Raw genomic sequence first — 14,673 nt, 5'->3', positions numbered from 1 at the left:
AACTGAACAAACAAAACCTGACACATTTTAAAGACACTTTCGAAAGCACGAGAAGAACAGTTAAATAATCAAAACGTTAATAATATTGTACATATATACATTTAAATAGCATACAAGTCAGGGAAATGTTCCCTTTGACATCAATTTTAGCAACTTCAAGACTGAATATAAAAAAACCCACTGTTGATATCTGGCTTTGAATTATAAAGATATTTATAGTTAATATTTACATATTATTTTATTTTGTTTTTATTGCAGTAATAAGTACAACATGAAAACAGAACAGTCCGGTTTAGAACAAAAGAGAACTAAAATAAAATAAAAAAATATATAAGAAAAAAATCAAATAAAGAATTATCTAAGTGTACAAAGTCGGCAAAGAAGGTGATAAATTATAAAGTATACAATGTATATAATATTAAGATTCAAAAGGGAGATTCAAGGTTTTAGAATATATATATATATATATATATATATATATATATATATATATATATATATATATATATATATATATATATATATATACTAAAAAAATTATGTTAATTTATACATTTATATTGTATACCTTAACACTGTATAGTTATATATTTTTATTTTATTCAAAATTGTATTTTTGAGTTGTCGAAAGATGGGGACGTAAACATAAATGCTGTTAGACATAAAAACCTTTGTAGCAATTTGCAGGTAGCAAGTCAGTCCACTCCTTTTGAAAGCTATTTTTCTATGTAAACAAGAAGAAATCAAATGCAGCTCCTATCTACTTGAATGGGGGAAGATCGAAACCTCCAAAATGGATGGTCAAGATTGTGACCAAAGAACATATTTCAAATCAGCAGTAAATTCTGACAACACTGGTATCATAAATTGTGCTTCTTTACCTCAGATTATGCAAAAAACGCAATTTAAAATACAAAATATAAGTAACTGTATTCCACTACAGTTACAATTTAAATAATTGGTATTTAGAATACAGTTACATTCAAAAAGTATTTTTATTACTGAAGAGATTACTTTTCATTTTATTGTCATTTGTTTAATTTAATATTTAGATGCGATCAAAGTGCATTTGAATAGCAGTGAAACAATTACTTATGATGTGTTACATTCATACGAAGCAGATAGAGAAGTAAATTTGAAGTAAGTTTGGAGCACAATAAATAGAAATAAACCTTGTGTAATTTGTCAGCTTTACGCTAAGCTAAAATGCTATTTCTAGCCATTTTACATGCACATGTTACCAGGATCATAATTTCTTTTTTCTAGTTAGGCCTTTGATATTAGGGCAAAAATCTTATTCTTGATAATAATAGTTTGTATAGTCAAAACAAGTGAAAAAAAATCTACCAGTGCTAAATAAGTAATCCAAAGTATTTAGAATACGTTACTGACCTTGAGTACTCTAATGGAATACGTTACAAATTACATTTTACAGCATGTACACCCCAACCCTGTGTATGGCTAATACGCATGCGCGTTCTAGGGTCGATTGAAAGGCGGTGTCTCTATCTAGAAGGTGATTGGCTCTTTTACCTGTAAGGCGGGACGTCTGTTCTACATCCGTTGACCGTTGGGCGTTCCAATTCTCCTCATGTTAATAGAAGTGGCCCATCTCTGCTGTATAGTCTCGGTTTAAATGCGTATTAGCTGCACAAGCCTTTCTGGGCGTGGTCGGTCGAACTTTACGACTTTTTTTGCATAGACTTCCAGTTAAGCGTTTGTAGTAGCACAGTTGCAGGGGCTGTCGTAGAAGTTATTGGGTCACGTCGTCACAGACAGAAACAAGCAACCATGACTTCAACAAATATGTTTCAGGGACTTGATAGTTCTAAACCAAGTTCAAGGTATGCGCAGTTTGCTTGGAGCAACCTAGTGTTTTTAGATGGTTTGCCGTTGTCACTCACATCTGTTTATCTGCATGTGGAATCGTAACTTTTCAAATAGGTGAAACAGGAACTTTAGCATTTCCAAGAGCTAAAAGCTAACTCAGATGAGCTATACAAGCCTGTGCTAGACAAGATGGGTTCAATTGCACGCGGCAGCTGCATCGTTAGATACAAACATTCGTAAAAATATGATGCTACAAAATATCTTCGTGTATACTGACCTATTATTAATTGTTCGCATATGTGCCGAGGCTCCACGAGAAAGTTTAAGCAGCTATATAGTCTCGTTTTACGTTTAATCAAAGGTATAATTGCTAATGTATATAATTCCCGTATGAATAAACATTAATTTCTTCACAATGCTAACCTGAAATGGCGAATTTCCTTAAAGTATCGTTGGTTGGAAACGAGGTTATGCCGCAGTGTTAGGATTTGTTCAGTGTCTTGAAAAAAAGAAGGAAAAAAGGATTAATTATTCCAATTTAATATCGTACCGTTTTTTAGCTCTCACTTGGTGGCCCAGAAAAGCTTGATTGCCTAAACTTTGCGGTTGGCGCTGTTGTGCAATTGCACGTGAAGTTTTTCGGTCACAGAATTGTGTTTTTTTTTAATCATTGTAAGGTATTATAACTAAATAAAGCCTCAAATGACAATTGGAATAGTTACCAAACATTTGCATTTTCTATTTAACCCAAAATTGTAATAGTTATATATATGTGAGCTTCTTCACCTATCTGTCTGTAGGGTACTAAGACCTCCAGGTGGAGGGTCCAGCAATCTATTCGGCGGTTACGAGGAAGACACTTCTGCGTCCAGACGGCCAAACAAGATGTCGTCCTCTATTTTTGCCCCTGCAGAAGAGCCTCAGGGTAGTTTCAAGCGCTCCAATCCCCCAGGTGAGAACATTTGTAAGGGTTTTGCTGCAGACAGTATTTTCTTGTCCTCAAATCTGTCTGGGACCCTTTACAATACAACACTTTCACTTGGTTTTATGTGGAAGAGGTGTTTATTCATTGGATTTGTTCAGAATCATTCTCTTTCATACTGACACATTCCCTCCCTCTGCTGGGACAGTAGGCTGACTTTGCATTTGTTATCTTGTCATGAAAGGCAACATCAAAGCCTCTGCCCTACCTAGTTAGTGAAGAGTGTTTACACTGACAAATTAGCCTGTCAGTTAAAAGAATATTCCTGCTCACTTTGCTAGTTTTTAATTCTTTTTGTGTCATAAACCGGTGAGATTGGATACACTCTTGTTTCATAACTGTTATATGAAGACAATATGTCAAAGAATTCAAAATCCTTGGGCTCTGGAGGCGTTCAAAGATGTTACGTGCTCAAGCTGATACCCCAGACAGGGCTGCAAACCAGGGACTCTGTTTGGACAGTACGGCGGGAAAAATTCATCGTCAACTGTCCAGCATGTCAGTGATGCTGACAAAGGTCATAGCGGACTTGGAGGATCTTGCTGTAATGAATTGGTCAATCACTTCCATGGAGGTGAAATTCTTGAGTTGGTTACAAGAGTGGGGGACGTCAAGAAACAGATAGATTATCTGGAGTCATCGGAGAGGGAATTAGCTGCTAACCCACTAGTGATCAAGATAGATTTGCAGTGAGTCTGGGAAAAGTTGGAAGACATTGAGAATCGTAATCGGCGAAACGATGTACGAATTGTTGGAATTCATGAGAATGAAGAAGGCCAAGTGAAATTCCTAGACGGGCTCTTCCCGAGTCTGCTCTACGTGAGCTCGGAGATCCGCTGAGGACAGGCCCCGATCAATTCTGGCCAAATCTCTGAGATCATAAAGATCTTGTTACGCGAGGAGTAAAGGAAGGATTTCTTGGAAGAACCACAACATTGTTTTGTTCCCAGACTTTGCGAATTCGACGAGAGAAATGTGATAGATTCAATGAATGCAAGAAACATTTGCATCGACGGAGGGTTGCTTTTACACTAACATTCCCGGCCAGATTGAGAATAGATGCTAAGGATGGCCGCAAAGTATTTTACTTGTCCCCAACAAGCATTGTCCTTTTATAAAGTCAAGGGAATGAGTAAGTCATTGTGTGGCGCTCGCTTTGCAGCCAAGTGGCCTTGATTCAATGAGCATTAACTTGACTGTCTTAGGAAACTGAGTGCTGCCTTATCTTTTTGTGCTGGTTCTGCCTAACGGTTAGAGTTTGTTTTGTGGAATAACACTCCTTCGGGACAGTTGTGGATAAATCTGTTGTTCTTTGCTTATGGCTCTTATTGGATGGAGTTTGTTTTGTGGAATATTTTTTTTTACAGAAAATTGGGATTAGGTCATCTGCTGTACTTCTGAAACGGTCGGCTCACTGAACATTCATTTGACTGCCTAAGGAAACTTAATGTTTATTTATTTGGATTAATATTTATGTATTTTATTTATTGTGTGTATGTGTTGATTCCGCTAGAGGCTGGAGCTTGTTTTGAGGAGGAACACACCTTCAAGGACAGTATGTGGATGAGTAAACTGGAGTTTGATTTACAGATTTTCTTCTGTTATGTAATTCTGTCTCAGAAAATTTGTGTAGAAGCACCATACTTGAGCAATCCAACAGCAAAGTTGTCATGGGTGTTCTCGTAGGCGTACATGGACTGTTTAAGTTTAGAGGGATGGATGCCAGTTGGCCCTTTCGTGCACGGGGTTAATGCACACGTTTTTCTTTTTTTCTGCATGTTTGGTTCAGGGGGAATTTTGGAGTTTGATTGTTACACTAATTTTGGAATGTGGTCTTTATAATCTTGTTTTTGACACTATCTGTTTTTTCTAATATGTCAAAATGTAAAACGTTAATATGAGTGGATTGGCTCTCTCCACGTGGAATGTGAATGGGTTGGGGCACCCCATAAAAAGAAGGAAGGTTATTTCTTGTCTTAAACGTAAGAAATATGATATTGTGTTTCTTCAAGAAACGCATCTTTCCCCGCAGGAAGCTGAATAATTTGGGAAGATATTGGGTGGACATGTTTTCTTAAATTATGTTTTCATATTAAAGATACATTAGGAAGAGTCATTATTGTTTTAGCAGAAATTCAGGGGCAAAGGTTGATTTTGGCTAAAATTTACGCACCTAACGTTGATGATTGGGGATTTTTCATAGATTTCATAGAAGGGATGTTGCAAGCCGTTGGCACCCCTTATGATATAAAATTGGGAGGGACTTTAATCTTTTGATGGACTCAGTCCTTGATCATAGTGAAACAAAAGTGTGTAAGCCCCCTAGAGCAACATTGATGCTTCACATGATGTGTAAAAAATCTTACAAATATTTAGAGACTTTTGAACCCATCTGGTAGGGACTATAATTATTATTTTTTCATCAGTCTAAAAGATTTATTCTTGAACAGCTTTTTTTTTAGGATCTCGAAGTCCCTCATTTCATCTGTTGTGGATTGCTCTTAGTCTTATCTTAGTCTCGGATCACGCCCTTGTGAGTTTAGAGGTGTTGCCACATACGGAGAAAAATAAATCATGTAGTTGGCGCTTTAATGTATCCCTTTTGCAAAATCCTGAATTCCAACAAATTTTAAAGGCTGAAATCAATGTGTATATAGAGACCAACTGGTCCTCTGTGGGCATGGCTTGGGAGGCACTTAAGGCTGTTCTTACTGGTGGGATCATACAGAATGCATCATTCATCAAAAATTCCAAAGCACAAGAACTTGGAAGGGAATTTGGAAGGGAATATTAAAAGAGCAGAGGCAGAGCTGAAGCACTTAAATGTGGTCTGATGGCCTCCGGTAATTGAAGCGATTGCAATATAGATATAATACAATTTTGTTGCCAAAGGTGGAGTTGGGTGATGAAGCAGGAAAGCATTTGGCTAGATATGTAAAGCAGAGAGTTTACGGAGTGTAAGATTCCCTGATCCAGTTAGACGTTTAAATAGTCAAAAATTCTGGCTAACCGATTGAGTAAAGTTATGACATCTCTTACACATGTAGATCAGGTGGGGTTTATTCAGGGTCATAGCTCTACTGATAAAATTAGGCATTTAATCAATATCATGTGGTCAGTGGTGAATGATCAGACTACGGCTGCTGCCATTTCACTTGATAGCGAAAAGGCATTTGATGTGGTAGAATCAAGATTTTGGAAACATATTGATTCGGGAATAGTTTTATTGGATGGATTAAGTTACTTTATAGACACTCGGTAACAGCGTTAAAAAAGAATGGATTAATTTTGGATTATTTTACTCTAAATGGGGGTACTCGGCAGGGTTGCGCTCTTTTCCCGTTATTGTTCTGTCTTGCCCTTGAACCATTAGCAGCCGCGATAGGAAGATTACTTTCCAGGGTGGTGGCGGGGGGTATGGGCATAAGCGTTTGCATTTCGCTGATCATATTTTATTATTCGTCTTTACCCATTAGATCTAATCCAATATTTATGGACCTGACTGTATGCCTTGCTTCCACAGAATTATTAATTCCTTTTCTAAAATCATAGATGCAGTCAATTGGTCTAAATCCAAAGCTTTGGCTCTGATAGCGTACTGCCTAGTAACTGCTTTTCAGCCGACTGCCTTTCAGTGGCCCAAACAGGGCATTAAGTATTTGGGCATTTTATTCCCAGCAAATTTGTCTGATTTAGTTAGTTAATTTTGAACCCTTAATGAAATTATGAGGGTAATTTATGGGGCAGTGGTGGCTCAGTGGTTGAGGCTCAGGGTTACTGACCAGAAGGTTGGGGGTTCAAGCCCCAGCACCACCAAGATGTCACTGTTGGGCCCTTGAGCAAGGCACTTAACTCCAGGTTGCTTCGGGGGGATTGTCCCTGTAATAAGTGCACTGTAAGTCGCTTTGGATAAAAGCATCTGCCAAATGCATAAATGTAAATGTAATGATATTAAAATGAATTGTATTTCAAAATGTATCTACCTGTTACAATCTCTCCCTGTATAGTCACAAGACAAACAATATGTGTGTTGACCCTTTTCACATTCCGCATTTGCGAAGCAGATGTCTTCATGGGTAAACTACGGTGGCAATCGGGAAGAACGGTAATAACCAGTGCCACTACAGTGTTCCTATTTGCACAAATTCTAAAAGAAATTTGTGTTTCCATGAATTTCCAAAAGATGCTGATCTTTGTACAATCTCTGTAGGTTCAGGCAATTAAATGCGAAGGAGATAACTTCGTTATTAAACGAGGAAGCAATTCTATGGACAGTATTTTGAAGAAGAGAACTTGCAGCAATCGCTCACAGGTGGAATTGTGAAATGCTTTGAAATCTGAACTGCACCGTCATGGTTTCATTCGAATGATTACACATCACAACCAACACAAGAGTGTATGTTTGACAGGGTTAAAAGTCAGATGGAGCAAAACATTGGTTTCTCCACTCCTCCACATCCTGCGTTTCACCAAGTACAACTCACAGATTTGCTTTTTTGCAAGGTATGACTACACATTTGTAGATTGTTCCTTTAATACATAAATATGTGCCTGCTTATTTAACGTACAACCTTTTAACCTTTGTTTTATGTTTTATTTAACTTGCCTTCATATTCGCGCAGATAACACTCGAAAAACAACTTGTAAAGTTTTGAGTTTAGATTTAACCGTTAGTGGATGATGTGGTTCTTTGTAAAGTTATAGCCAATTTACAACGTCATTGCCATGACAATGTAAAGTTTACAAATCCTAAAACGACTGTAAAAATTAAAATTTAAACACCTTTTATAGCTCAAATAATACAGGAGTTTTAACAAGAATTAATGCAAGTGCTTTTGTAAAATTATAAGCTTCACATCTCTGCCTTTTAAATCATATGAAAACTGGCCCCATTTACTTCCATTGTAAGTGCCTCACTGTAAGCTTGATTTTTGCTTTGTTTAAAGAGCACCTATTATGGTTTTTATACATGCCTAATTTTGTTTTAAATGTCTCATACAATAGATTTACATGCATCAAAGTTCAAAAAACACTTTAATTTGCTAATTTATATTGCAGCTTTACCTTTTCTTCATAGTGTCAAAAGCTATTTGTATTGCAATTAGATTTTTTTAAACTTTGGAGACTTTTTGACATTTACAAACATCTATATAACACACTACATGAAAAGCATTATTTGAAAAACCATAATGGGTGATCTTTAAAGAAAAGGAGGGATGAGTCAAAATAATTTGTTGTGGTAATCAATATTATGTCACAAACGCTGTCAATAGAGCTTAACTTATATTGAACCCAGAATATTCTTATAACTCTGTGCGAGACCGTTGAAAGGCTGAAGGAATAGATAGAATTACATTGTAAGGTAATGTCACATTGATGAAAACAATAGGAGCTTTGTCACAAGTAATAGTATAATGTTAATTTGTTCAGCAATACATGTTGTACAAATATAAATCTACATGACTGCTCCCAATTAAAAGAGCTGGTTTCATTCAGTTTATTCCCAGAGGAATTTCCAGATTTATTTTACAGATGTTTAAATGGTACCTTTCACCATTTCTGTTTCTTTAAAATCAAAAAATCTAAATACTACACACCCATTACTACGAAAATTATTTATACCAATATCACTATCCATTTATACACATGAATAACCATTATGCACAGCTTTTTTTGTATTTATTCTTTTTTTAGAAAGCACCCTGCTTTCAGGTCTGGTTTATCTCAAAGTATTTTTGACCATTCTAAAGTATTATTTTTTTTTTATTCTTCAGCTGTTGTTTGGGCTGGTTGACATGTTCATTCACACAGTAATTAAAAGGGATAGTTCATCCAATAATGAAAATTATGTAATGTTCTAAACACGTATAACTTTTCTCTGTAGGACTGAAGATGTTAGACTGAATGTAAGCCTCCGTAATCATTCACTTTTTAATTGAATAGAAAAAAGATACAATGAAAGTGAATGGTGACTGATACTTAAATTCTGTCTAACATCTCTTCTGTTTCACAGAGGAAAGAAAATCATACAACAATTTTTTGGTCAACTATCCCTTTAAGGTCAAGGCTTACCAAAGTGTATTATGGTTATAACAAAAAGCAGCAAAACTTTGGTCATTGTTGTAATTTAAAGATTTTTTTTTATTCTCCAATAAATAAATTCTGATGCCAGAGCATCTATTTTCTAGGGTTGATGTTGGCTCAATGCAGAGTAGCATCAGTGCATCTCAACAAGCTGTAATTTATCTAGTCTCTTTTTGTGTCAGGAGGGAAGAGCAGTGGAATATTTGGGGGGCAAGAGGCTCCTCCGAATCAATACAAGCCAATGCCATCTGGTGGAGCATCCAGTAACATCTTTGGGAGTGCAGAATCAACCCGAAATACTATTAAAAGCCATCCCAACAAACCAAAGGTAGACTTAACTTCTAACCAAGTATACCAACACTGCTAATTTAACTCAACAGATACACACAATCATTTCTATAGCAGGAGTCTGCAACCTAGGGCAAGTGTGCCAGCATTTGCACGTGGAGGGTTGATCACTGGCATGCGATCAAAAGCGAGAGACAGGATTATGTATTGTATTATATTGAAATGAAGCCCCTGGCACCTGCATGTGGCATGCCAATTTACCGTTGTTGTAATCCTTCATAAATGAGCAGCGTGTTTTAATTATTAGCTGAATGGAAACCTAAACACCTGATTAAGTGTGACAAAGCTGCGATAGTTAAAGGAATGTTCCAGGTTCAATACAAATGCTCAATCTACAGCATTTGCGGCCATTGGCCCACGTCATCCAATTTCACCCATTCATTTTAATAGAAGTGGTCCATCTCTGCTAAATAATCTCTGCTTTAAATAATCCTCGAGTGGTTATATAAAAGCATCTTTTCCTGATCTTGTGTGAATTCTACTCATAGAATGAGGCATGGAGTCATTGATGACGCATTTTAATGTCATTAGTTTAGGTTTTATATGTAGCGTCCTAATAATTAAATGCTCCTCTTAAGGCCTCCCACAGCGGTGGGGCTCATGTCTGAATGTTCGCAAACAGTATACTGTTGCTTGGCTGTTTAGAACTTATTTTTGCCTCAACGAATAAAAAATTCTCCAGAAGTATATCAACAAGATTTTTTATTTTATTTTATTTTTTAAAGAAAAGGAGGAACGAGTCAAAATAAATTTGTGATATTCTATATTATGCCACAAATGCTGTCGATTGAGGTCAACTTGTATTGAACCTGGAACATTCCTTTAACAACAGACGAGCACAGCACATGGAAACATTTGACTCCAGCCAGGTCTCCTAAGCAACCAAATTGGCCTAGTTGCTAGGGAGGGTAGAGTCACATGGGGTAACCTCCTCGTAGTCAATATAATGTGGATCGCTCTCGGTGGGGCACATGGTGAGTTGTGCGTGGATGCCGTGAAATTTCCGCATGCACTATGTCTTTGCGGTAATGTGCTCAACAAGCCTCGTGATAAGATGCACGGATTGATGGTCTCAGATCTGGAGACAACTGAGATTCATCCTCCACCACCCGGATGGAGAGTTGCTACGCCACCATGAGGATTTTGAGCACATATGGAATTGGGCATTCAAAATTGGGGAGAAAAAGGGGAGAAAGAAAATTATGCGTTGCATATAGCGAAGCCAAAATACAATGTTTTTTTTTATTCAAAATCTCAATTAAACAAGGAAATAAACTGGAAACTTCTATACAAAATGTCAGCTTTTCTTGCTTCCATCGACGCACACAAGACAATCCTTGGAATATTCTCAAATCGTGCTGAATAACATGAACATCAGTTTTAGTGCATGCTAGCTCGAGTGCATTTTAACTCTGGAATTCATGTTAATTATTCAATTAAAGTTTGACTCGCACTGTTATGCTGATAATGTAATTTCTAATGAAAAGAGAACTGTATTTATAAAAATGCTAAAATCAGCATAGTTCATAAAAAGGAAAATTAAAAATGGCACTTCATGTCAAAAAGTGATTCCCACAAAATGCTGTAGAAATTCTGGAGAACAATTACAGAATTCAGCTCTCTAACACCTTTCTTTTCCCTGTAGGACAACTTAAGTGTGGGTGTACCTACTACACCGGATCCACCAGGTAAAGAACCCCTGTGATTACAACCATTAGTCATTCACATTACTGTCCTTCACAAACCCCATTTTATTTCACCTCAATTTTTTCTTAATCTTTGACAAGTGGTTCAATTTCCCTCTATTTCTCTGTTCTTGCAGCACCAGTGGCTAAACTGCAGACTGCAGTTGAGAAGGTGAAAGTAGAGGCAGTTTCTCCTCAACCCACACCTGAAAAAGAACCACCTGCACCAGCAGCTAATGAGAATTCTGTGCCAGCCACAATGCAACCACCAGAAAAGGACCACGAGCCTCGCCTCGGAGCACGCCCTCGCTCCCACAACAAAGTGATTAACCCACCTGGTGGAAAGTCCAGTGTTGTTTTCTATTAGCCCTTTCTTTCATTGTCTCTTTCCCATCTGTCTTTTGTGTCTCTACTACTACTGCTTTGTACTAAAACTTTTTATTTACTTTTTCCTCCATTATTCTTTGCATGCTTTTTGTTCTTCGCTCTCATTCCTTGTTTGCTTTTGCACTTTCAGGTTCATTCCTCACTTCTCCTTTGTCCTTTTCATTTAATTCGAATCACTGTTAATGTCACTCACACAAATTGACTTTTTTTTTTTTATTATTATTATTCAAATGGATTGCATTGACTTTATAAGAGTATGTTCTCTGAAATTGATAATGTATATTTACCTTACAATGAATTTCAGCAGAACCTATGCAATGCTCAACTGGAATTAATCACTGTCTGTAGCAAAGAAAGCTCTCCAGTAAAAGCATGTACCTTAGATCAAATGTACCTTTTGAAACTCATGAATGTTTTCTGATGGACATGGCAATGATAGATTTACTATTGTGCAATAGGGTGACTTTATTTCTCATGTTATTCCTCATCCAAATCTCCCTCTCTCTTGCAGCACACTCTCATAGTAAGACACAAAGCCAGGCATAAAAGCAATAGCTCAGATGCCAAATCAAAAAAATGCACAATTGATAATCGCCAAAGCGCACACACACATGTGACTATGGATAGTAGTGTGTACAATCAAATATTATTAACATAACGCATCACAATATTGAGATGTCCTGTCTATATAAAATTCATACAGGTCAGATAATCAAAAAAAATGTATTTGCAACATGCATACGGATGTAACTAGTGAGCCTTAAACTCAGAAAAACCTCTCAGCATCAGAGGTTTTTCTGAGTACTTGAAAAGAGTTGCTGTGCCGTGCTTTCGAATTTGACGTTTCTTCTCTGTAGCAATCAGCAGTATGTTTGTTATAAATTGAAATGGCAATTGGCCATATGTGGCACATCTATGAAAGAGTGTGAGCATTTTTCACATATTAGTGCCATCCCTGCCTGAAATACTTTAGTTGTTGCTTGGCAATGTGACTGGCTGAGATAATGTCTTACAATAAACCTCTGTGTTGTTTATTTGTATTCTGTTTTGTATTGCAGATTTTTTTTCATGACAATAAAAGAATGTTTTACAATGTTACTCAAAATAAACTAACCCAAATCTTCATTTAACAAGTATTAACTCATTTGTATGCACTTGAACAGTCAATCTTCTAGTTTACTGAGTTTATAGTTTAATCTTATAGTTATTTTATAGGGTTTGAACAAAGTATAGAAATATTTAAGGTCCGTGTGGATTTCAATACACTATTTCAGAATATCGAAGTCTTATGGGTTTGTCAAAAAAGGAAGGAATTGAACTGAAAATGCAGTTTTGTGCCTTTGTACAAATGTCATTTACATTTATGCATTTGGCAGACACTTTTATCCAAAGCGACTTACAGTGCATTTATTACAGGGACAATCCCCCCGGAGCAACCTGGAGTTAAGTGCCTTGCTCAAGGACACAATGGTGGTGGCTGTGGGGATCAAACCGACAACCTTCTGCTTACCAGTTATGTGCTTTAGCCCACTACGCACCACCGCTCCAGTCCAGTTATGCAGGTTTAATTTAAAGGAATATTCCAGTTTTAACTAATTTAAAGGAATATTCCAGGTTTAATACAAGTTAAGCTCAGTTGACTGCATTTTGAGGCATATGGTATAACGGGGCTAAAGGCACTCCTTAAAGAAAATGTGCTTATTTTTCTGGTCCTCAAGATTGAAAAAATTAATTTCTTATTGTAGAAAATTAGTTTTTTTTTCTAAAATAAAGGTGGCGAGGGAGCGTTTTACCCCACATTTGGGGTAAAAGGCCCCAGGGTATAGGGACAATAGTTATAGGGCAAATGCAGAAAGATGCATTTTGAGTAACAAAGATTTTTTTTTTTTTCATTCAAAATATATTTCATATATTTCTTTAAATATTTTTCATTCATTTTCTATTCATTTAAATCACATTTGGCATTTCATAACATCTGAAGTATTCTATAAACAAATTAATCTCCATTGTGATTGGATCAGTCAATGTAAGCTCACTTTGAACATTTTCACAATGTGCTTTATAAGGACCTTTAGCTCCGTAAACAGGTAGGCTTTTTACCCCAAAAACTACCCTTTCCCTGATTGGTCCTTTAAGTTATTAAAAAACTTTGAATCACCTTGAACAAAACTGAAAATTATAAGTATTTTGTCCAAAAATAAATGTGATAAATTCAGAGATAGAGAAAGCCCAGCAGCAGCTCTACTTTCTTCGAAGGCTGAGGAAAGCACATCTCCCACTCCCCATCCTCACTACATTCTATAGAGGGACTATTGAGAGCATCCTGAGCAGCTGCATCACTGCCTGGTTTGGGACTTGCACCGTTTCGGACCGCAAAGCCCTGCAGAGGATAGTGAGGACAACTGAGATGATCATCGGGGTCACTCTTCCATCTATCAAAGACATTTACAAAAAACACTGTATCCGCAAAGCAACCAGCATTGTGGACGACCCCACACACCCCTCACACAAACTCTTTACCTTCCTGCCGTCTGGCAAGAGGTACCGAAGCATTCGGGCCCTCACGGCCAGACTGTGTAACAGCTTCTTCCCCCAAGCCATCAGACTCCTCAATACTCAGAGACTGGTTTGACACACACACACACACACACACACACACACACACACACACACACACACACGTGTCCTGAGTTGCACTTTAATTACTGTCACTTTATAACTTTCTGCTACCTCAATAACTGCTATGTGCATAGAACACTATCTCATAGTATGTTATGTTTTCAGAAACTCATCTTTTTGCACTACTGTGTACTGGTCGGCGCTGCACTGTCTCTCACTGTGTCTATTGTCCTGTTCATTGTTAGAAATGTCTTGTTCTGTCCCGTACTTTTTGCACGTTTTCACGTGCACTTTATATAGGTATATATAGGTATTTTATTTAGTTGTGTAGTCTCATGTGGTTCTGTGTTTGTCCTATGTTGTTTTTATGTAGCACCATGGTCCTGGAGGAACGTTGTCTTGTTTCGCTGTGTACTGTACTAACTGTATATGGTTGAAACGACAATAAAAACCACTTGACTTGAGATTCTCATTAGCAACATAAATTTGCAACATTTTAAAAATGATCAAAAATTACATCAAATTACCTCGAAATCAAACTTTAGACACCGCACACATTGATCTCATGGATCAGGAATATTTTGCAGTATATAGAGACAAACAGGTGTTAAAGGGGGTAGTTCACAGAAAAATGAAAATTCTCTCATCGTATACTCACCCTCATGCCATCCCAGATGTGTATGACTTTCTTCTGTTGAACACAAAGTAATATTTTAGAAGAATATTTCAGCTCTGTTG

The 14,673-nt window shown here is 37.0% G+C and overlaps 1 protein-coding gene across 1 annotated transcript; it reads left to right on the top strand.

The window, feature by feature from the left end:
- The first annotated feature begins 1,578 nt into the window (after positions 1-1,578).
- On the top strand, positions 1,579-12,440 carry LOC127653376 (jupiter microtubule associated homolog 2-like). Its single transcript, XM_052140047.1, has 5 exons — positions 1,579-1,844; positions 2,631-2,782; positions 9,079-9,224; positions 10,890-10,932; positions 11,067-12,440. The coding sequence occupies exons 1-5, from the start codon at positions 1,792-1,794 to the stop codon at positions 11,294-11,296; spliced, it is 624 nt and encodes a 207-aa protein (XP_051996007.1). The 5' UTR covers positions 1,579-1,791; the 3' UTR covers positions 11,297-12,440.
- Positions 12,441-14,673: the final 2,233 nt, after the last annotated feature.

This window comes from Xyrauchen texanus, chromosome 12 (genome assembly GCF_025860055.1).
Source record: "Xyrauchen texanus isolate HMW12.3.18 chromosome 12, RBS_HiC_50CHRs, whole genome shotgun sequence".
Taxonomy (NCBI): Eukaryota; Metazoa; Chordata; class Actinopteri; order Cypriniformes; family Catostomidae; genus Xyrauchen; species Xyrauchen texanus.
This window is presented reverse-complemented; position numbering and strand designations above follow the sequence as displayed.